We start from the raw sequence: 23,066 nt of genomic DNA, 5'->3' as shown, positions 1-23,066 counted from the left end.
CATGACGCCAGTAAGAGGTGGGGAGGTGGCTGGGGCTGGCCTGGCCGAGGTGGGAGACGGGGCGTGCGCTGCTCTGCTGTGCCGGCCCTGGCCCCCGCTGGGCCCTCCCTGGGCCACCAGCTCCCGTGGCTCCGCCCTGCCCAGCGACTGCGTCCCGGTGGCCAGGAGCCCAGGGCAGCGTTTCCGCAGCAGCAGCCGCTTCTCTATGCACTTGAAGACACTAACAGCTGTTCTGCTCATTCATAAATACACAATTTTATTTGCTATTTTAGGGGAAACTCAGGCTGTAAGCTGATAAAATACGGATACCTAAAAAAGTATAAAAGTATAAATATCCCCTTAGAATAAATTTTAGTGAATTAAGTCTTAATATCTTTAAATTAAAAAACAACAAGCCTATTATGTCAAGGTCACAAATCAAACGACGCTAAGTGGCCAGCAGGGCCCCACAGGTTCACCCCAAGGCCACTAAGGGGCTGCCCTCCTCCCCAGGGCTCACCGGGAGGGCAGGTCACGAGGACCTAAACGTGCCCTCCAGAAAGGATGCTATAAATGGTTGAAGCAAACAGTTAACAACGTACAGGAGACCTTACGACGAGGAGGTATGTCCTGGGTGCTGGGGAACTAGGTTAATCAGGTTATTGGCAAAGAAGGAGAGGGCACAGGCAAGAAGCCTCCGGAAGCATTGGAAACGGAGCATGTCAGAGCCTCCGCCCACCCAGCAGTGGTCAGTGGGCACAGCCCCCCTGGCCAGGAAGGCGAGAGCCGCCCGCCCGAGCCGGGCCCCCCGGCGCCCCGACAGCCCCCACGGCCGAGCATGCGAGCAGCGGCTCCTACGGGGATTCTAGTGGCTCCAACGTCAGGTCATGTGGGCAGAGCCCGTGCGGGTGGTGTGAAGTCTCGATCACCCCAGAAACACCCCAGGAACAGAGAACTGCATAGTTATACAAAGAAAACGAGAGCCGGCAAGAGAGGGATTTGTGATGCACTGTAAACATCCAATTTTCAGTGTGAGCCGGAGTTTCCGCTCCGGAAGCCAGGGGGACAGGCCTCCCGCCCCGGCCTCCATCCCAGGCGAGACAAAGGCACTGACGGGCCACGGCTGCCCCACAAGCCTGCGGGCGGGCCGCACGAGACGAACTTCCACTTCCCTTTGAACGACTTAGCAGATCGGTCCAAAATGCAGCAACACTTTTAGGCATTTCTAACAAGTAAAAACGCTGGGTTGTCCATCCACACTGGGGAAGAAGGGGTGCAAAGTTCTCTCGCCTGGAAAACACAAACGGAGAAGCCTCGAGTGTCCCAGGCGGGGTCAGGCTGGGGGAGCCTGGCTCTGAAGGAGGCCCGGGAAGTAGTGAACACGCAGAGGCCGCCCCTCTCAGGAGCCGCTGGGGCTGCAAGAATGCCAACCGCTCATGCCTGGTAGGCAGGGCAGACTCCGCGAACCGAGGCCCAGGGCCTGGTGCGCATGTGGGTGACCGGCGGGCACCCAGGGCCTGGGGCCCCGGCGCTGCAGCGGCTTCCGACCAGCAAGGCCCAGGCTCCGTTACAGACTGAATATGTAGCACCAAGAACGCTGTCCTTTGAATGCTCTTCGGTGATGAGGCGGGAAGCCGCCTGCCTCGGGCCCAGGCAGCACGAGGGACGCCTCCTCCGGGCGGGGGCGCCGGGCCTGGGGCAGCTGGCCCCGTCTCTCCCCACCCACCTCCGAGCCAGACAAGGACCCGCGCCCAGACCTCCAGAGAAATTGTCAAAAGCAGGTTTCTTCCCGCGGCCCAGCTTCCACAGCACGGCAGACCGTTGCATCTTGGGAAAGACAAAATGTTTCTTCAGCTGTCAACACTATGCTTCTCACATCCTTGAACCCCGTTCTTGCAAAATCTGCAAACGCCAAACACAGAGAATAAAGACCCAGGCGTCGGACCAGGCTGCGGCCTGCGGCCAGCTGGGAGCCACGAGGCCCCGAAGCAAACAAAGCCCCTTTACCAGAAGCAGGGCCCAGGAGCCCGAGTCCATCCCTGGGGGGCCCAGGGGCCCAGTGCGCAGGTCAGGGGCAGAGAAAGGCCGGACAGCCCGCTGCGAGGGCCGCCTCCCACACCTCTGGCCCTCTCCAGCGGCATTCTGGCTCTCTGTCCTGGCCCACAGAAGACATGTGTGCCCCACCTCCCACACCAGTGGCTTCTTCTCAATGGCCCAGAGGTCCCCTGATAGCCACCCCTCCTCTCTCCGAGGGTGCTAGGGCTCGTGGGATAGGCACCCAGTTCCCAGTGTCCAGACTAGCTAAGTCCTGGGTGTGACCCGGTACCACTGGTCCCCCGATAACCTGCTCCTCCTCCTCCTCCTTCCGTGTTCCATCACAAACCACTTCCCCTCAACCCCGCACCAGTCACACAGTCCCCAGGGCCACCCCAACCCCCCCCCCCACCAGTTCACGCTGCAGGCGGCCTGGCAGGGCTCACGTTTTGCTTCACGGCGCGCTGGCCTCCCTGTGACTGGACTGCATACCTCCAGGGTGCCGGCCCCTCCTTGCTGCAGCCCTGCAGAGCCACTGCTCCTCCGCCACGCCTGTCTCTGTCTCTGTCACTTCCCGGCATCTCAGGGACGGAGCAAGGCCCCAGCCTCCCTCAGCGCTGGCACCTCTGCATCCCATCCACCCCCAACCAGGCTGGGGACTTCTCACAGCCTGGAGCCACCTGGGGACAGTCCCGAGCACTGGCAGACCCGAACCCCATGCAGACCAGGCTGGGGAAGGGACTGCCCCGTGTCCCCAGGGGAGGGCTTCAGAGCTGGCAGCTCCCGTGGCTTCCATCAGTACACGCAGTCCGGCTGCTAAGCGCCAGGTGAGCGGGAGAGACGCCCCGAGGCCCAGCCTGGCCCAGGCCAGCCAAGGCGGGCGCCGGAGACGGCCCGCGCCACGGGCAGTGTGTGACTAGCCTCCTGGAGGCCTCTTCCGCTCACGTTCCAGAGCTTAGCCAGACCCGGCTCTGAGGACACGGTTTCTGCGCCCCGGAGCCAGGCACAAGCTGGGAGGCGTCCCGGGAGTGCACCACCCAGGGCCCCCATGGACGCTCTGGCCACAAAGAGGCTCACTGCCTCGCCCTCAAAGGCCAGGGTGACTGTCCAGAGTGGTGTGGCCACAGGAATGGGGACACCAGGCACCCTCATTCACCGAGTGGTTGTCCGCAACCACTCAAGAGGCACACATTCTTGAGGGTCACTCCAGCCTGTGCCCTGGTGCCCAAACGCCCCTGCCAGTCCCTGGACCCACCATGCCTCTAAGGGCTCCAAACACCCAGGATGCATGCTCTCGTGCTCGCTGGCCCACCGGGCCCCCTACCCGGGCCCCCGCCCTGCTCCCTGTACGGTGCCCCTTCTGCTGTGATGGGGGAGCGGCGCCCCAGACCGAACGTCCCTCCTCAGCCCAGACGGCCCCCGTCAGAGGGACGCGGTGCGAGGTGTCCCAGGGTGATCACACGCACTGAAGCGTCCCCTCGCAGGTGCCTTCTGTCCCCAGGGTGCTGGCCCCAGCCCCAGCCCCTCTGCTGTCTGCGGGGCAAGCTGGCATCAGGGGGCGCCCGCAGGGCACAGAGGCGCCCTCACTTTGAGGGAGCCCAGCAGCAGAGACGGAGTGTCTCAGATCACAGCAGAAAGGACAGAGCCCCTGCCACCGGAACGTGGCCCAGAGCAAGGTGACAGCGCAGGAGGGGCTGCCCCCCCAGAGCGAGGCCCAACAGCCATGTCCTAACAAAGCCGAAAACCCCTCCCAGGACCTGGGACAGTCGCAGGCAGGCCACCAGCACGGGCTCGCACCTGGGGCAAGCACAGACACCAGCTGTGGCCCCCCAGGGCCCCCCGGCCCCTGGCCAGGCAGATTCCGGAGCCCACCGCCCACCTGGCTGCTGCGCCCGACCAGGGCCACGAGCACACGCTACACGCTAGGGAGACTTCGAGGGACGAAAGCAGTCTCTCCACGATTTCTGAGGTTCTGCACGGACTGAATGAACAGCGTTAGCACAGAGTCACGTTTCTTTGGACTTTCTCGGTGTGACTGCTGGCGACTCTGAAGGTCCAGAGAAGACTCACACCACAGGTCTCCCGGGCGGCGCTGGCCCAGACCAGAGCTCACAAACTTCTTCAAGAACCAAACAAATATTTAAGGATGGGTGGGTCGAGAGGCAACACCGGGACGTGTACTTATATATCATCACTACACACGTAAATGCCACTCTTAGTTCGTGATCCCCAGTCCAGACCTCTCGTGGCCGGAGAGCCCCCCTTCCAGGGCTCGGCTGGCTGCACGCCTGTCCCGAGCTCTTCCCAGGGCAGAGGCTGACCGGCCCCCACCTGTGTGGCTTGGCCCAAGCCTGGGGGCCCTGGAGGGAGCAGGGGAGTCCCGTGGATGACACCTGGCTGCCCTCTCTAGGCGACTTCCTAAGTTCAAGATGGGGGCACAGAGCAGACGGCTCCTGCCAGTGGCCAGCACAGCTGGGTTCTAGACCTGGGCAGGGGGAAGAGGCCAGGAGACTCTGGGGCGTGGGGAGCAGCTGGGGACCGAGGACCCTTCATCATGGGACAAACAGAGAGATCATCAGAGACTCTGCTCTAGCAGCATCCCTTGTCTGAGGTCTGCCCACTAAGGCGCAGCCCTGTCTCTGTGGCCCTGAGCCCACGGCAGAGTGACAGGAGCAGGCGGCCCACGTCCTTGACCCGGTGACCCCCACAGTGAGGAGGTCCTTCCAAGCCTGACACACAGGGCTCTCGGGCACCCCAGCCCAGGTCCCAGTGCTACCCATGCAGACGTCCTAAAGGAAACAGGCTCCACTGGAGAACTACACAGTCAGCGTCTAGCGTGGAGGGTTCTCGGTCAACTACAGGTATGGGGAAAATGCTGCGGAGGAAGGGGTGGGGTCAAGGAGACTAAAGTGACTGGTCGGTTTCAAGGGTGACAGAGCTCACCGTGACATTTACACTTAACCTGAGTCGTCCCCATCGGGACCCGTCTCCTCGTCGTCACTCTGGCTCGGCACGCGGCAGGCGGCAGGGGAGAAGAAGAGAGGGCGCCGTCAGAGCAGGGTGCGGTGGGGGGGCGGCTGGGGGAGGCCCACCCGGGGCAGCAGCAAGGGTGGGCGCTGGGGGTCAGGAGCTCCCACGGTGCCGGGTGGTGACGCAGGCGGACCCGCCCTGTGTCGGGGGTGGTCCTGGGCCCCGAACCCACACGCCCAGACATGTCACGGAGAAGACCACAGGGCCCACTGTCCCTGGGCCTGGCACTCCCGAAGCTCCAGAGTCTTCCCTCCCTCCTTCGTCAGGACCTGACTCTTGCCCACTCGAGGTCTGGCCTGTGCCACGGGCTCTGGAGAGGACGTGACAGTCTAGGAACATGACCACGGTAAGGCAGTTGGCCAGGTGGCTGAGGACTGCGATCAGGCCAGTGGGCGACCTGTCCCTGATCAACTGTCAACCGATCGCGTCTAGTTCACTGAGACCAGGAGCACCTCTGGACACAGGCGGGGACGCCGCGGCGGGCAGTGCTCCGAGTGCCACCGCGGGTCCCGAGACCACAACTCCAGGAGGGAGCTCTGTGTGCGACGGGGCTCCGGGCTTTGGCCCCCCCCCCCCCCCCCCCCCCCCCCCCCCCCCCCCCCCCCCCCCCCCCCCCCCCCGTCCTCGCACTTCCCGCGGGTCCCTGCCGCCAGCGAGCTCCCCAAGCCCCTCCAGCAATGTCGGACTGTCAGCCGGCGAAGCCCTTGAGCCTGGGGTCACTGGGCCCCTGCCTGCCTCTCACCCACAGGACGTGCAGCACCACTGCCACCGGGCTGGCCCCAGTGGTTTTCCACGGCTTTCCCGAGGCCCCAACCATGATTCCACCTCCTGGGGAGCTCCCGCCGCTGCCCCCGTTTAGAAGTCCCTGTGGCTGCCACGCTTCAGAGCAAGGTATTTTTGGAGAGAAAAATAGGGCCACGTTTTCAAAAGCAAAGGGATCTGGGGTCACGCCTGGAGCTTCCTCAGAGCACAGACCTGGCCTTTCTGCAGCTGAAGACCCACCCAAGGGGAATGAGCACAGGCGGCCGCCCCGATGACGCTCAGCCACAAAAACTTTAAAGTTCAGAAATAAGCCCTTCTAAAAACGAACAGCTTGCACAAGGACTCTGTCTCCTCATGAGGCAGGGGCTGCCTTCCACCCCAGACGCCACGGGCGGCGCGTCGCAGGCCCAGTGCCACGGGGGTGCTGCCCTGGACCCCACACACGAGCTCTGGGCTGGAGGCCAGGCCGGGGACAGGAGCCCTCCCTCTGGGCGCCCCGCATCCCTGACAGTCACCCCGTCGTGAAGACACAGACTTCATGCTGTGATGACCAAGGTGGCTAGAACCCCCCGGAGATGGCCACCTTGGGAAGGCCAACACGCTCATGGACGCTCTGCTGTCTGTTCCTGGGCCCACGCCTCCCTAGAGGACCCTGAAAGGGTCACAGGGCAGTTCTGGGCCAGTGGCGATCTCGACCAGAGTCCACCCAGGCCAGGAGTCTGAGGAGGCCTCCAGAGCCCCGCACTGCAGCCCTTTCCTACACTCACCAGGGGTGCGCCCACAGCCTCCCCCACCCCTGTGGCCGCCACCCCAGGCTGGCTGCAGGCTCTGCCAAGAACAGAGCACCTGGAGTCAATGACCCCAGGAACGAACCCAGGGAAGACGCCGCTAGGACCTGCCCCCTCTGGGCAAGGCCGGCTGCGGCTCCGCACTGTGCTGCTGTCCTGCAAACTAACAGCGTGGCTGGCCTGGCATCTGCCCTGGCCGAAGTGGCCGCCTCGGCGGGCAGAAGAGGGAGCCGGTGAGAGCTCTCGAGGGGCCGGGCCACAGCGACACGCGGGCGTGTGTTTCCTCCAGCCGAACACGGCCCGAGACCAGGATGGAGGTGGTTAAGGCAGGTGCTGCTTGGGAGGCCCCGTTCTCCCACCGGACGTCCCAAGTCTCCAGGAAAACAACCCACAACGCCAGCATTTAAAAGACAAACTTCCAGAAGCAACTCCACATCAGAAGATGGGTCGGCAGAGGGCATGGGCCATAGAGGCTCAGGGGCTCGCTTCAAGGGGGAGACTGTGTTCAAAGACCTCTCGTTTGACCCCGTGACCCACAGGGCCTACGTGTCCTTTCTTCCAGGACTCTGCTTCTGACACGAGGCAAGGACGACGGGAGGAGCGACAAGCACGAGGCGCACGGGCCAGGCAGCCTGCGTGGCCAGCAGCACGAGCCGTCAGAAGCGACAGGGCCCTAAGGAGAAGGGCCCCCTCCGCAGGCAGGGACTGCAGTGTCCGTGGCTGTGCCCAGCGCCCGCCGGCCTGTGGCCACTCACCTTGGCTTTCTCGCTGGGCTCGCTGGCTGTGCCGTACGGGGAGTTGTGCAGCTCCTTGGAGACCACGCAGAGGAACTCAGCCTGGTCCTCGCTCCCGTAGTTGTAGGAGGAGCCGATGCTGACCAGCTGGGACGGGACAGGGGCACGATGGGGGCGGAGCACCAACGCACACCTGCCCCCAACTCTCCCTGCCGGAAGGGGGACCCCGGGCCAGCGCCCACCCCCATTCCCCTGCCGGCAGGGAGACCCCGGGCCTGCGCCCACCCCCATTCCCCTGCCGACAGGGAGACCCCTGGCCAGCGCCCACCCCCATTCCCCTCTGGCAGGGGGACCCCGGGCCAGCACCCATCGCCCTTGCAGCAAGGGGGACCCTGACTCGGTGCCGGCACCCACGCACTCGGGAGGTTAAGGGACAGGTCTTGGCTGAGAGGTTTCTAATGAACTCAGGGAAGACGAAGTTCCACGGCATCCACACAGCACGCACATGCACACACGCCGTCCCACTGCGCGCCACACGCGTCCATCCCTGCCGGGCCGTTCAGCTCCCTCAGGCGTCCGCGGGGGCCCACAGGAGCGGGAGCCTGTGCCGGGAGGGCAGGGGCAGGGGCGGCGGGGCACAGTGGGCTCCCGGGCGCCCTCCCGCCAGGCCGTTCACCGAGGAGGGTGCAAATTGCTACAGGCAGGGGACGGGCGGAGGGCTATCTGTGGGACGCTGGCCACAAGGCTGGGGCTTCCCCCCCCCCCGCCTCAGGCTCAGCTGCCGTGGGGGCCCCGTGACCGGCCAACCCGCCTGCTCCACCTCGCCCAGAGCGCTGCAGGCCCGTGGGCTTTCACACGCAGAAGGAATCCAAAGAGAGCCTAACAGGGCGAGGCTTTCCCGGGCAGGAGCACCAGGTGCAGCCCCGCGGGGGGCCGGGGACACGCGGGGGCAGCGGGCGAGGCCACATGGGGTGCTTCCTGCTGCCCCGAAGCTGTTCTCGGCTCCCACACGTGGGGGAGGTGTCCTGCCACCTGAGAACCTTGGCGTGCGAGGCGCTGCGTGCAGACCGAGCTGCGGACCGGGGGCCCCATCACGGTCCGCATGTTCTCACAGGCACGCCAGCCTCTTCCGAGCCCCCCTCAGACCCGTGTTCTGGCCTCGTGGCTGATCACCGGTGGCCCCGGGCGTGGGGCCAATCCCTCAGGGCTCCAGGCTCTCGCCCGGGGCCCCCACAAGTGCCTCCTGCTCCTGCTTCTGAGAAGTAGAGCATGCCTCACCGAAAGTGGCCGGTTCTTGGATTCTGCAGGTGAGAACTGGGAAGGGGGCCTTCTCCAGGCACAGAGTGGGCAAAGCAGGTAAGACTCAACGGGAAGGGGGCACCCAGGTGGCTCAGTCTGAGTTCAGTTCAGGTCATGATCTCGTGGTTCATGGGTTCGAACCCCACAGTGGGCTCTGTGCTGGTAGCTCAGAGCCTGGAGCCTGCTTCCAATTGTGTGTCCCCCTCTCTCTGCCCCTCCCCTGCTCATGATCTGTCTCTCTCAAAAATAGATGTTAAAAAAAAAAACAGGAATACAGGGGCGCCTGGGTGGCTCAGTCAGTTAAGCTTCCGACTTCAGCACAAGCCATGATCTCGTGGTGACAGCTCAGAGCCTGGAGCCTGCTTCAGATTCTGTCTCTCTCTCTCTCTCTCTCTCTCTCTCTCTCTCTCTCTCTCTGCCCCTTCCCGCTCATGCTCTGTCTCTCTCTGTCTCAAAAATAAATAAAAACATTTAAAAAATTTAAAAAAACTTTTTAAAGATTCAAAGGGAAGAGAGGAAGCTGGCCTGCGCAGGAGGCTGTGTCCTGGGCTCCAGGGGAGGGCGGTCCGGCCCGGTGACCGCAGCCCCACCTCTCGGGCCCTTGTCTAGGCTGCGCAGGAGGGATGACACCAGGGGCAGTGGGGACCCTGCAAGGTCTCTGGGGTGAGTGTAATGAGGTCGGAAGCCATCTGCAACCCCAGCACGGGGCAGGCCAGGACCCGCTCCAACATCCTCAGGGACACAGAGAGCAGCCCTGGTGGCCGCAGGAGCCAGCCGCTCACCCTGCTGCCCTGCCAGGCCAGAGAGCCGGGCCCAGGTAGACAGAAGAATGCAAACACTGCGCCTGTGTCAGTGACATGTTAAGGACTCTCTACAGTATGACCCATTGTTCCTAAAGACCCAAAGAAAAGACACAGCCCTAATCAGAAGGGAGGCTGGGTGACCCCGTCATTTCCCACCCTCCCCCTGGGCAGGACTGCGCTCCGTGGCCAGAACCAGCGCCCGACACAAGCTACTGACAGAGGCCTCTCCCAGAGGCCCCAGGAGAGCCTGGTGAGCAAGGCAGGAGCCCCCTGGGACCGGGGGCCAGGCAGGGTCCCAAGTCCCAACCTCAGCCCCGACCTGCCTGAGCGACAGGAATGTGAGCAGAGAAGGTGCCGCCCAACATGAGGGCACCCAGGACGTGCCCCGAGGCCCCGCTGGGGGGCTGCAGCTGCATGAAGGGACAGAGCGCCCCACAGGAAAAGTGGAGGGCACGGCCGGCCGGACTCAGCACCTTTGCCCTCGCAGGCGGGAAGGGGACTGGGGGCCACAGAGCAGCCCCACCAGGAGGGCATCTGTGCCAGCCAGAGCCCACAGGAGCCCAAGCCGCCCTCTGCTCAGCCCTCAGGGGAGAGATTCGAGGGGACGAGAAGGTGGGGCCAGGCCGGCACGCCGCGAGGCTGTCAATCTCTTACACACACACACACACACACACACACACACACACACACGCCAGATGGAGACTCAGAGAGTGGCCCCCCCAAAGGATGAGGCGGGGAGCGGGGATGGGGGCCTCTGCTCCAGGAACAGCACCGCCCCCCCACCCCACACCAGTCCAATCAGGACAGGGCGCGGGCTGCTGCCCTGAGGTGTCAGAGGACACACAGGGACAGTGAGCCACAGACCACCCGACTCCTCATGACTGGCCCCCAGGGCCAGCAGCCCCAAGGACGTCGGTGAAGCCAGGCTGGGGGCGGCCGGCCCGGGGGGGGGGGGGGGGGAAGCGTGGGGGCGGGGCTCACCTGCTCGAACCTCCAGCCGTCGGACATGGTGGACACCATCTGCGTCAGCTCCTCCTCCTGGCACTGCAGCACGCGGTACACGTGCTTCACCGGCACCTGCGGGGACCACGTCGTGGCCGAGTCGGGCCTTGCACCGATTCTGGGGACAGCCCAGCGGGGGACCCAAGCGAGGGACCCAGGCAAGGCTGCCGCTTGCTTCCTCCACCTCTCGGGCGCCAGTCATCGTGTGCAAAGCAACCCCAGACGCGTCCGCCAAAGCAAAACAAATGGGCCAAACAGCTGCCGTTTTTCCACTTCCTCATCCGCCTCCCCAAATATTTCTATTTCTAAATTGCAAAATACAAGGAGTCACGTTCCCGAAGTCCCATGAGCACCCTCGGCTGGACGTGGGCGCTCGAGGACACGGTGTGGGGGTGCAGGCAGCGGGGAGGCCCGGCGGGGAGGCTCAGGGCGCTCAGACCCGAGCCCTCCCTCGGGTGAAGCGGCCCCGGACCGCCCCCAGCCCCGTCTCCACTGAGCCGCGTCCGAGGCTCAGTCTCTGGTGCGCAGAGCGGCTCGGGGACTCGCCCGCCGGTGGCTGGTCCTCCAGGCCCTGCTCCTCGTGCAGGAGGCGGCGGCCATGACACACAGCGGAAGCGTGGCGGGGGACGTGACATGAAGGTGAGCACAGGGCCGGCGAGGCAGCGGCTCACGCCAGCAGCGGTCACAAGGCCCCAGGCCTTATGAGGAGAGGCTCCCCCCACCCCCCAAGCATAGGGGGGCACGGAGGCAGACAGATGCCGGGCCGTACGGCTGGAGAGAGGGGAAGGCAGCAGCCAATGGCCAGAGACAACCAGGGAGCCCGTGACTGTGTCCCCTGCCACCTCCTCAGAAACTTCCCATTGTCCCGGCACCTGAGAGGCTCCCACAGGAGGGAGGACTGGGGACACCTGGGCCTGGGACCGGCCACTCTGAGTGGCCAGGTTGTAAATGAGCATCTCCCAACAGCCAGGAGCTCTAGCCCGGGGCCTGCCAGCTGTGGGAGGCGGAGCCTCCAGACAATCGAGGCAGCTCCGCAGGTGCGTCCACTTGACCCTAACCCCCGACCTCCCCCGGAGCTGCTCGCTCCGCCAGCCCGTGTGGAGCTGACGTGACAGCAAACTAATGCCTCAGACCCTGCGACGCCTCCCCCTGCAGAAGACGCCGGACACAGCTGGCTTCCAACTCCGGCCTAATGGGCAGCAGAGTGGCTGGCCCGGCTCCAGCACTGCTGACCGGCCGAGTGCACACGGGTCCCACGAGGGGGTCTGCACTGCCAGGCGGGCACACAGAGTGCAGACGGAGCCCTTCTCTCTCGGTAAAAGCCAAGTCTGCGGAACCTCCACTGTCTAGCCCTGTACTCAATGCCAGCTCCCAGCCCGCATTCCCCCCGGCCACACTAGCCCTCTCAGTGGGCGAAGCACACATCTGCCACTGGCCCTTCGCACTTGCTGTGCTCCTGCCTACAATGGCCTCCCTAAGATGTCCACACAGCCCCTCTACATCCTCCGTGGCATGGCTCATCCCCACCCCCTCCCCCCGGGGCAGGGCTCTGAGGGTAGGCTGGGCAGGACTGGATAAACGTGCCCGGTGTGCAGGCCACAGTACCAGCCGGCAGCACCACAGGCGGCAGCTAGAGAGCAAGCAGTGAGGCGCTAGGGTGGTCACTAAAGACAAGACCGCACAGCACCCATCCTGAGGCCCTGCGCAGAGGCTGCCCCTGGTCGGCAAGGAGGGAGGGGAGTGAGCCGTGCCTACACGGCTTGGAAGCTGCGGGCACGGAGCTACCGGCCTTACCTGGGAGGTTTTGCTGTCTCGTTCTCTAATCTTGTCCTTTACAAGTTTTATTAGTGAGGTGATATTGTAAAATTCCGCTTCCTCCAACACACCTAGAATAGAGAAAAATATCTAATTTTCACCAGACCCGGGAACGGAGGTTTCATCCCTGTCCTGCCGTGGAACCACGGGCTGCCCGGCCCAGCCCACCCTCAGGCTTCGTGCAGACACTGCTGGCCCCCAGCAGGGCGCCCCAGCATCAAGGGAAGAGGGCACATTTACTGCCCACGCTCCTAGCGTGCGTCACTGCCGTTGGCCTGCTGGGTGCAGAGTCACACGGGCATGCATTCTGCGCCCTGCAGCGGACACGCCTGGGCCGAACGCTCTCTTCCCTCCACAGCCCGTGGGCCACCTGCTGCCTTCAATGTGTGGCCCGGGCGGGGCCAAGGGGCTTCGTGCAGGTCTGAGGCCCTGGGTGCCTGTCTGCTCACTCCGCTGGAAGCCTGTGGCTGGCTGAGACGGCGGCTCCCCGGCCAGCCCGGGACGGCCTTTCTCCCCGGAGGCCGCCGCCCGCCCCACCCCGCCCCGCCCCTGTCTGGGGGCTCTCAAGCTCCCGGAGACGCTCTTACTTTTACTTTGATTCGTGAGGAAGGGAGAGTGGGCACGTGCGCGGGCCGGGGAGGGGCAGGGAGACCCTCAAGCCGGCTCCATGGCCGCGCGGAGGCTGACGTGGGCACCGTCTCGGGACCCTGGGATCGCCAACCGAGCTGAAGTCACGAGCTGGACGCCTAACTGACTGAGCCACCCAGGCGTCCCTCAAGCTCCAGGAAATTCTGAAGATCAAATTGAAAAGGCCCGGCTTCAAGATCGCTCACGGGCATTCCGAAAGATCCACCCTGGCCGGACCTCACTCTGGGTGGCGTGTCCCAGCACTGGCAGCCCTGGGAGCCCAGAGCCGGGGACTCGGCTCGGGCCACGGTCCACCCAGGTCCCCAGGAAACACAGCCAGAGGGTGGGCGCGGGGTGGGCGGCGTGCCCTCAGGCCGTGTGCCAGAGCTGGGGCCTCACGAGCTGAGGGGAGCAGCACACAGGGGTCGGCCGCCGCTCGCCCGCAGCCAGCCTGGAAACGGCCTTGCCGGGAACTGCAGGGCCCCTCCAGTGCAGCGCAGAGGAAGGGCGCTGCAGGGGACGTGAGTGCAGGAGCAGCAGGCCCGGTTCGGGGCGGGCGCTCCTCATGGGGCCCGGGTCACAGCCGGAGCCACGGGCCGGCGGGCTGAAAGCGCCCTGGACCTCCCAGGGCCCTCGTTGACACTTTGGGCCACGAGAACGGCTGCGGCCGCATGCAGCGGGTGGGCGCGGACAGGAGTCTGAGCTGAGGGCGCAGTGGTGCCCTGGAGGGAGAGCACATCGAGACGGGAGGCCCCGGGGCTCCCATGGCCAGCGTGGCCGAGACCGCTGGAGTGGAAGCGGCCGTGAGGGCTCGTGGCCTCCCGGGACCCCGAAGCTGTCCCCGCAGCTACAGCCGCTCAGGAAGTCCCTGCTTCCTGGAGGGAGACGGGGGGCGGGGCAGCGAGCCCCCTCATCTCTCGCAGACGCGCCTGCTGCCCCACGGGGCCTGTGAGGGTCGCAGGCACCTGGGATTTCTGCAGGGGGGCGGGGGTGCTCGGGCCCCAGTGCACAGGGCCTGGGCCTCGCAGGGCGGCTCAGGCTCAGAGGGGTCCTCCCGTCCACCAGGCCCCTGTCCCCGACGTACCCTCCTCTGCAAGGTCTTTGTTAATGACCAGCTTGCCGTGTCGCAGGTAGTTCAGCACGGGCCCAAAGTAGGTGGGGTCTCTGTCGATTAGATAGGCACCAGTTTCATCCTATAAAGAAGAAGACACCATGAGTCCCGGACGAGAAAGCACGGTGCCCACGAACAACCCCAGGTCGGGACGCGTGGCCCACGTGTGCCCCTCAGGCCACAGCTGCCCTGTGCCAAGGCCCCACAGCCCTCTGGCTGCCTGCAGCCTCGCACCCTGGCCTGTCGCCACCTCGGGTCGGGGCCAAGTGAAGCTCTCCCTGTGTCAGGATGCCTTCGGGTGGCGGGGCGACGGCAGGGCCACACACACAGCTGAGGCGGCGCGGCCCCTCCCTGTCTTAAAGCCGTCGCGCCGAGGGGACGGGGATCAGAGCAGTGACTGTGTGCATACGCCTGTCTTCCGCTGCGAGGTGGCCCCAGAGCCTCCCGGCCACCACCGACAGAGGAGCCTCACCCGTGGGCAGCGGTTCCGGAGTCTGGGAGGTCCTCACAACAGACCATCGGAAGGCACTTGTGCCACCCTAGGGGGGCCCTGGCTCCTCCGGGGGTGCCCGGGGCCTCGCTGAGGGTTAGGGCCCTCTGCCCAGTTGCCAGCAAGCTTCAACCACAGACTGGACAGGGCAGTAGACACATTGACCTCGGCAAAGAGGTGGGGGAAGTTCCGAAGGACACCTCCATGGAGTAGAGCCCACAGAGGGCCACCCAGAATAAGAGGCGTGGGGGGTGCTGCCTGTGAAACGGAGCTACAGCTGTGCACTGGGGAGTGACAGCACCCTGGGTGGGGGAACGCCGGGCCTGGAGCCTCGCTGCTCAGCAGGCAGGACCTCAGCACTCAGCCCAAACTCCCGCCAGGATAGGCCACCGCCGGCACGCAGACCTCTGAGTCCCTCCTCGTGCTCTGCCCACCCCCGTCTAAGGAAGCACCTGTCAGACATTGTCCCAGGACCTCTGCCTCCTATCCCTCTGGACCCCTACTCTTCTCCATGCAAGGCCAAAGATCTAGAAAGAGAGGGACAGCGCTGCCACAACACAAAATTGAGGGGGACTCGTCCCCACCCCCACCCCCAGGTACGAAAGGAGCCCAGCACGTGATGTGTGCCCAGCACCGACGGCAGGAAGGACTCACTGGCTCACAGCAACCTCGACAACCAGCGGGCAGGTGCTTGGCTGGGGACAGGGCACCCCAGGGAGCCTCTCCATCACACAGGGCACTGGCCTTGGTGGGGCCAGACCGTGGGCTCGGGGACCAGCCTCACACTGTGCTCCCCTCACAGGAGGGGTGGGCGGGCTCAGCCTCATGGCTGCCTCCGCACTGACTCCGGCCCACCTGCCCGGCCCCAGAACGGTGGGTTCACTGACGTGGCCCCAACACGTTAAAGAGGAGGCGGCCTCGTGTGGCAGGTTGTGCCCTGGGGAACCTGCCACTGGGACGTGCCACCCCCACCAGTGAGAGGCCAGCCTGTCCCGCCCAGCCGCTGACAAGTGGCACTTAAGCAGTTTCCCCCAAGGAGTCCCCCCAGGGCTCTCCGGACCAGATCCTTCCTGGGGGTCCGGCTCCGTCGGATGGGCCCCGAGAGCAGTAGGGCCAGGACGTGGTGCTCTCACCTGCATCCATCAGGAGGTTCAACTTCCACAGGAAGTGGGGGGGGGGGTCTATGCCAAGACCCAAACCCCCCAGACTTGATCTTGGGCTACTGCCCAGGTATCAAACTGACTCTTACGCACACAGGCAGGACCCCTGTAAAGGCCACGCGTCTGAGCACGTGAGCCTGAGCGTGGATGGGTCACGGACGTGTGGACAGACCCTCCACACCACGGCCAGCATGCTGACACGGGCTGAGGGGCCTCAGTGCCTCCCGTGTTCACGCTGGGAATGCAGCCCCAGGGCCCCTATCCTCTGGCACAAATAAGGAAAAGTACAGACCGTGGAAAGAGAACAAAACAAAACATGCCAATCCCCAAGTCTCAGGCTCACGTATGCAAAAGCCCAGAGAGACACATCTCGGTGACATCCACGATGGCAGGCGGGGTCCTCACACGTGGGCCAGGCAGCAGGGAACTAGAGCAAGCCCGCTCTCCACTTTCCGTCACGTCCTCCACTTACGTAACAAGCGTGTGCCACGTTCGTAGAGTGGGGAGCCAGAATTAAGACTGCTTTCTTGACAGATCACTCCCCGCTCTTGACCTCCCCCACCTCTCACGGAATCAGCGTCTGGCCTCCTTGTGAAGGGCTGGCCCTGAGAATACACGCGGGCCGTGAACACTTGACACGGGCGAAGCTGGGCCCCAGGTGAGGGCCGGCTCCCCTCAGGCTCTCAGGCCACACGCTGGGAGCAGGGCGCCCAGACCCCACTCCAGGTGGGCCCCGCCTCGGAGGCTGAGCCCAGCGTTTCCTCGAAGTTCGAACCCTGCCTCCCTGAGCTTGGGCTGCTGGGCCGCCAGCCCCACGCAGAGAGGCCACCAGGCCACAAGCCCCGTGCTCACAGTCATTTCCCTGAGAGGAGCCGGTGACCAAAGGTAGGGCCAAGCCCGTATCACGAGCTCGCCCAAGAGACACCTAACCTGCAGGCCCCCACCAGCGAGCCCCGCCCACCCCTTTCAGGACCCACCAGGCACCCTCAGCTCACATCACTGGGTAGGAATCAATGCTCAAAAGGGCCAGAAACACATGCGGGCCGCCCAAGAAACAGCCCCCTAGACTGAGGCTCTCCCTGCCCACTGTGCGCCCAGAAGCAAAACCTGGCTTAGGGTCAGGACAGGATCGAATGTGCCCAGCCCAGCACCGTGGACGGAGTCCTGACGCAAGCACGTGGTCCTGCAAACGGCACCGAGGAGTGAGGGCCACCGGGGCTGGACTCTCACACAGGATTCTAAATGGAGAAGCTCAGGGCCGTCTGGGCGGCTCAGTCGGTTAAGCCTCCAACTTTGGCTCAGGTCATGATCTGGTGATCGGTTCCAGCCCCACGTCGGGCTCTGTGCTGACAGCTCGGAGCCCAGAGCTGCTTTGGATCCTGTGTCTCCCTCTCTCTCTGCCCCTCCCCTGCTCACACTGCCTCTCTGTCAAAAATAAACATTAAAAAAAAGTAAATAGATGGAGAATGATTCTGTTGCCTCATGAGTGTGCGCTGGAGAGCACGTCCTGTCACCTCAGAGCCCCTGGAAACCCCCCGACACAAGCGTCACCGCCACTTCGGTGTCCTGCGCTAAATGCAAGATCAGGTCTGTCACACGTCCCCTGAAATCTAAATGCCACAGCACAGAATCCTCTGAGCACAAACCCCTGTGGTCAGCCTTATTAGAAAAACGTAGTTTTCACTCTGAAATTATCCATTTTAAGTGACTCTGTTTCAAATTTGCACAAAGAACCTTCAACCTCCGCCTTCTTCTCCTGTTTTCTACAGTTTGTCAGACTCTTGCCCATGGAGACAAATCTCCTCAGACCTCAAACTGCAGCCAGCACGTGGGGCCCTGGCCCCCAGGATGTCCCAGATGGTCACCTGTCAGTTCGACTTGGGATTCAGGATGACACACACGACTCAGAAGAGGCCCGCCACGCAGGAAACTCGAGTGTTCATGTGAAGCCCCCCCCCCCCCCCCGCCACGTGGCCCCTGGGGCTGCTCTTGGAGCAGGCATGCTTCAAATCCACCCACGGTGGGTCCCTCTGGGTCCCCGGAATTCACGGGGATGCGTCACCGTGACCGGTTCAGGTCGGCGGGGCAGGGACCCACCAGGAGACGCCGCAGCCCCTGCACACACAGGCGGGTGCGGGTCACGCTGGGGCAGAGGGACTGTCCTGGGAAGATGCTGTGGCCAGACCTGCCAGCCTGGATGCCAACCATCCAGGTCACAGCTGCCGTAACCCTTCCATCAGGTGCTCCCCTCCCTGGAGCCGCGCCAGCTACAGGACACCTGCACACACACCCCGTCACAGGGCTCCTTTTGGTGCTGCCAGTGCGTGTGTTTAGCATAAAATAGAAAACTGCCATCATGAGAACATCCACCGGAGACGGGAACAGGCGGGCAGCAGGACCGCCTGTGGCGGCGGCAGCGCGCAGGAAGGACCCAGGGTCCAGACTGCAGCGCCCCCTCCGCTGACCTGGAGGCCCTGGGCGCCGGCCACCCAGTGCGGGCAAGCAGCGTGCAGTGGGGCCCGGCCGCCGCCCCGCTGCCTCTGAGGCGGCCTCTGCGCCCCCCTGCACACGGCCTGCGGGCGTCCAGGGCAGAGTCCGCCCTTCCTTCTCGCTGGGGCCGAAGGGCAGGCCCGAGGCTCCTCCGCCACCTCACCGATGACGGCCTGGCGCCCTGCGCTGCCCGCCCGGCCCCCGCCCGGCCCCCGCCTGGCTCAAACATCCTCCCCTCCTTGCGTCCGAGCTGGTCTGGCTCATCCCCTCCAGAGCTGCTGCCTCCCAGCACTGACGGGCAAGATCCTGGAAGGCCAACTACTGAGCAGACCAGAAGCCAGCGGGGTGCGGAGGGCGGGAGGACGCTCGTGCCACACCCACACTCGGAGGCCCCAAGCCCATTCCACACGCTGGGTCGGATGATACTTGAACCTTGGAGCCGTGTTCTCCAGGCTCAAAGACCTCAAGTTCCTTGCAAGAAAACTCAGAAGCTGCCCAGGAAGCTGCGCCGCTCCACTGTGGCTCCGGCTCCGGGCTCCAGCCTCTGGCACCAGGAAGCCACCTACCCCCACCCCAGGCCTGTCCTCCGATGGGCGGGGAGCTGGGAAGCAGGGCGGCAGGACAGGAGTGAGGGCCAGGCTCCTCCATGCCGCCCTGGGGGGCGGCCCAGGCCTGCGGTGGTTCCGAGAGCACACGTGGGAAACAAGTGGTAACAAGAACATGCTCTGAAGGGGAGAGAAAAGAGTTTTCTGGAAACTGTGCACAGTAAAGATGGCTACCGGGTCACGTCAGTCGGCTGCAAGGACCTCGCAGGGGCGCTGTGACCTACACCCCCCTCTGGCACTCACGTGGCTCCCCCACAATGCAGACTCAGAGAGGCACAGCGACTTACCCCAAGGCCACACAGCAAGTTACATGTTACGCTGTGCTCAAAGTAAAAGTGAAGCCCGAGTCCCCAGTCTACCTCTCCGTCTCCCCAGGACCCGCGTCACCCTGGCAGCAGACCGAAACGCTCTGCCTCGTGGGCAGGGCACTCGGGCCAGGTGAGAGCCTCCTCTGGGGCACAGCCCATGCCTGCAATGGCCTGTAAGCGCTGGTGGCCCGGAGTGTCCTGCCAGGGAGCAGCGAGGCCCCCCTACAGCCCGAAGCAGCCACACACAACGTGCACACCAACGGGCACTCAGCGTTGCTGTCAAGCTCGATTTGCAAAACGGGCAAGACGCCTGGCGGAGGGCAGCCGTGTGACCGCGGCTCTAGAGCGCGCTCGCCGCTGTCCCGCTGCGCAGGAGCCAGCACAGGCCGGGCCTGTGCAGGAGGAGGAAGTGGGCTCTGCAGCGGCGACAGCCGCGGGCCCGGCTGCCGGGGCCCTGGAGCCAGCTCTTCTCGGTCAAGGCGACGCCTTTCTCGGGGCTGCCTGGCCTGACTCCTGGGCCGGTCCGGGTCCGAGGGCCGCGCCCCTGCTGTCCTGGGGGAGGGGAGAGGCTGCTCCTAGCTCTCGGGGGGGGCCCCTCTCGCTCAGGTCCCAGACCAACCACGGCACGCGGTTGGGGCTACGAACATGCTCAGAGCCACATCCTCAACCGAAGCGTGAAATGAAACACACCGAGGTCTCGGGCCACCCACTCAGGGCCTCAGACTGGTCGACACAGCTGTCACTGGTGCCCAGGATGCTCTTCAGAATTTGGGGAGTTAGCCTTTCGCCTCTGATTCGGTTACACAGAACATAATCTGCTCTTTCCACTCCGAGGAATCCCCGCCTCTCTTGCCAAGTGACTTAAAAGTTCGTACTTCCGCCCACACCCCCTGTCACCTCACCCCGTCTGTAAAACCCCTTTCACTATCTTTCCAACTGAAACTCTACCTGAAACTCTTGCCAACACCGAGTATACGCCGAGTGAGCCCAGGCGGAGAACTGGCAGTGACATGTCCTCAGAAGCAGGTGACAGCCCGGCCCCTCTACGACCCATCTGACGCCACAGCATCTGCAACCCTGAAGCCAGGACAATGGCCCCGTCAAAAGACAAAAGCTCATGTTTTCTCTGCGCCTGGCTCAGCGGTAGAGACTGAATCCACCTCAAATCCTACTTAATCTGCATGGTTTTCAAACCACCAAGTAGCAGTATTTCCTGTTTTCCTTTTAACTCCTAAAGCATCTCCACACTGAAACAGGGGCTGATTCAGCTCTAAACAAACTCTAACCTGTTTTCAACCGTGTCTAATGGGGCCAGGTACCACAGAATACAAAGAGACTTAACCCAAATGAATCACACGTCCAAGTATTTACAAAGCACTTCCGGGAAGAAGAATCACGCCTGGCCTGCCCCTTGCAGGAGCCTGGGAGAAAGATGGCCCAGGACAGCAGAGCAGATATTGAAATGAATGCCCCCGACACAGCCCCGCTGGAGGAAGCGCCAGGAGGAAGTCAGCAGCCGTGCTTGGGCTGCCAGTAAAGAGAACTGCACAGTAGTAAGGGGCCCACAGTCAGAACAGGAGACAAAAGGGCTAGGGTTTGGAGCCCAGAAATGCTGGACGGTGGTCCAGGCTCAGTCCTGAGGCAGGGAACAGACGTGGGGAAGGGGGACCAGCCGCAGCCCCGCCCCCACCCCCCCCAACAACCTGTCTGTCCACCGTCGGCCCACGTCTCCCCCACGGCTTCTGGGCTTCAAGACACTCTCCCAGTGAACTCCAAACCCATCGGTCCCTGAAAGGGTCCCCAGTCTCCCCTTTCTCGGAACAACTCCCCTGCAAGTGTCCCCGCCCAACGCCGAGCCGAGCACCAGCCTGCTGGAGCCCAGGAGCTGGGGAGACACTAGCCAAACGCCCAGCAGGACTCTTCCAGCAGGTCTGCGGGCCGTCCAGCCCCAGGGATATCTGCCAAGTCCGCTCCCATTCATCGTAACTACGAGTGAGGGCTTCGAGGGTTTTACACGTGACTCATCATCCTGTTTCTCGTCCATCAGGGCCCCGCTCGCACCCCACTTCTCCAAACACCCTTCTCCGCCCTCAGCCTCTGTGTCCCCGCGACACAGAGCGAATCTAGGAGCGAATCTGGGAGACCTTCTCTCATCAGAACCAAGAAGGGACAGCTGAGAAGACGGAGTATCTTACACAGTTTCTCCCCTCATTTGAAGTAAAAGCACTCTACCACCCTGACCGGTGTGAATTAACACTGTTCTCTCTGGTAAATTCCCATTATCCGTGATAAAGACGAATGCTTTTTTTACCAACAACTATTTTGTGAGCCAAAAACTGAATCTGCTGCTTGACGTCCTAACGTTTGGTTTTACAATTTGGAAATCTGATGTGATTAAGTGGATGGTTATGAGAGCAAGCAAAGGCAACACGGATATATTCTGATAAATTAATTACCCCCCCAAAGGCCGATTAGGACAGTAACGCATAATTTCTTTAGTCCTGAGACAGCGACACAGAGGGATGCGTGGACTTAACTGTGCAAACTATCGTTAACTGGCTCTCCACCAACTGTTTTAGTGCTGAATGTACTCTGCCTCAAAAAAAAAAAAACACCTCAGTGGACAAGAGCAATTTCAAATCTGATTCAATACACAAAACAGGAACTCTCGAGTAGAAATGCTGTGAATGACCACTGTGACCTGCCGGTAAAAAAAAAACAAAACCTAACACACAGTAAGACATGCACCCGTGCTGTAAAAGGAAAGGGACAGCCAACAAAAGCCTATTTCTACCCTGGAGGCCACGGTCTCAGTTCTCTGAGAGTGGAGCGCTGGGTCAAATGAGCCAAGGAATCAGCAGGGGGGAGGCGAGAGGGGAGACTGGACTGCCAGCCCTGGTTTCTACCAATGACAAGTGGAGTGGCGGTAACTCAGAACCTCTCATTCCTTGATCGTAAGGTCAGCCACCCCAAGGATGGTCTCTCAGCCTTCTTGAACCTGAAGAGGGATCTGAATCCCTCTGGGAAGACTTAGGCCTGGCAAGCGCTGAGCTGGCAGAGGCACAAAGGCAGGCGCAATTATGCAGGCTCGATCTAAAAGACCCAGCAAAGTCTGAGATAAACAGAGGTAACAATTACTCCTAAAACAGAGCCTTTTCAGAGTTTCAATCAGGGTAGATCCTGAGAAAGTCTTCTCCCGCCACACAAGTGTTTCAAAAGTAATAATAATAAAAATAGTTTCTATTATCATCCGCACAACAGGAGGAGCGCCTAACGAGATGAAAAGACGCGCTGCAAATCTAAAAACTCCTATCCTTTCGGAAGGGCAATGGGGAAACGAACTGGAAAAAAAAAATCCTACCTAGCCCCCCCCCCCCCCGCCATCCCTTACTATGAGCAACATTTCCTTTGAAAAATTATTCTATGGACGCTTATAGAGCACCTTCTGCGTGTTGGGCGCGTGCATGTTGTGGCTGTAAACGATGGAGCGCCAACTCTCTAAATGCCAAGTCACCGGGAAAGGCAGGTCACCCGTGTCAAACCCTCCTCCCCCCAACGCCAACGTTAAGTCAAACGTCTGGAATGCGAAGATTAGAAGAACGCCAGGGTCCTTCCATTCCCGAGTAAGTACACGGAGACACAGAAGAGAAGTTCACACGCCAGGGGCAGAAGAACCCAGAGGCGGAAAGAAAGTAGATCCACACCACGGTCCCGGGTCTGGGAAACCTCCGCCGAAGAGCAGAAGGCGAGAAAGAGACGCCGGCGGTGGGCTGGCCGGAAACCTGGAGGGTGGTGGGCGACGGGGCGCCGTCCTCTCCTCCCCCGGCCCAGGGCGGGGGGTCGGGGCCAGTCGGGCCGGGCTGGTTACGAGGGGGGCGCGGGGCTCGGAGCCCGAGGCGCGTCTCCCCGGCGCGGGCCGAGGGCGTGCGGCGGGCCGCTGCCAGGGCGGCCCGGCTCTCGCGGCTGGCCCGCGCGGCCCTCACCTTGTCCGAGTCCAGGTCGGGGTCGGCCTGGCACAAACGGTACAGG

The 23,066-nt window shown here is 63.0% G+C and overlaps 1 protein-coding gene across 2 annotated transcripts in view; it reads right to left on the bottom strand.

The window, feature by feature from the left end:
- Positions 1-230: 230 nt before the first annotated feature.
- KCTD5 (potassium channel tetramerization domain containing 5) overlaps positions 231-23,066 on the bottom strand; it is a 23,249-nt gene continuing 413 nt past the window's right edge. The window contains exons 2-7 of one of the 2 annotated variants that reach the window (XM_029949011.1): positions 13,958-14,066; positions 12,226-12,317; positions 10,411-10,506; positions 7,349-7,474; positions 4,957-5,015; positions 231-1,881 (exon numbers count right to left, since the gene is read on the bottom strand). In XM_029949011.1, coding sequence (XP_029804871.1) covers positions 4,971-5,015; positions 7,349-7,474; positions 10,411-10,506; positions 12,226-12,317; positions 13,958-14,066 — 468 coding nt within the window. In that variant the 3' untranslated portion in view covers positions 231-1,881; positions 4,957-4,970. The remainder of the gene's footprint in view (positions 1,882-4,956; positions 5,016-7,348; positions 7,475-10,410; positions 10,507-12,225; positions 12,318-13,957; positions 14,067-23,066) is intronic. The other variant, XM_029949012.1, reaches the window with a different exon arrangement.

Source organism: Suricata suricatta, chromosome 8 (genome assembly GCF_006229205.1).
Source record: "Suricata suricatta isolate VVHF042 chromosome 8, meerkat_22Aug2017_6uvM2_HiC, whole genome shotgun sequence".
Lineage (NCBI taxonomy): Eukaryota > Metazoa > Chordata > Mammalia > Carnivora > Herpestidae > Suricata > Suricata suricatta.
This window is presented reverse-complemented; position numbering and strand designations above follow the sequence as displayed.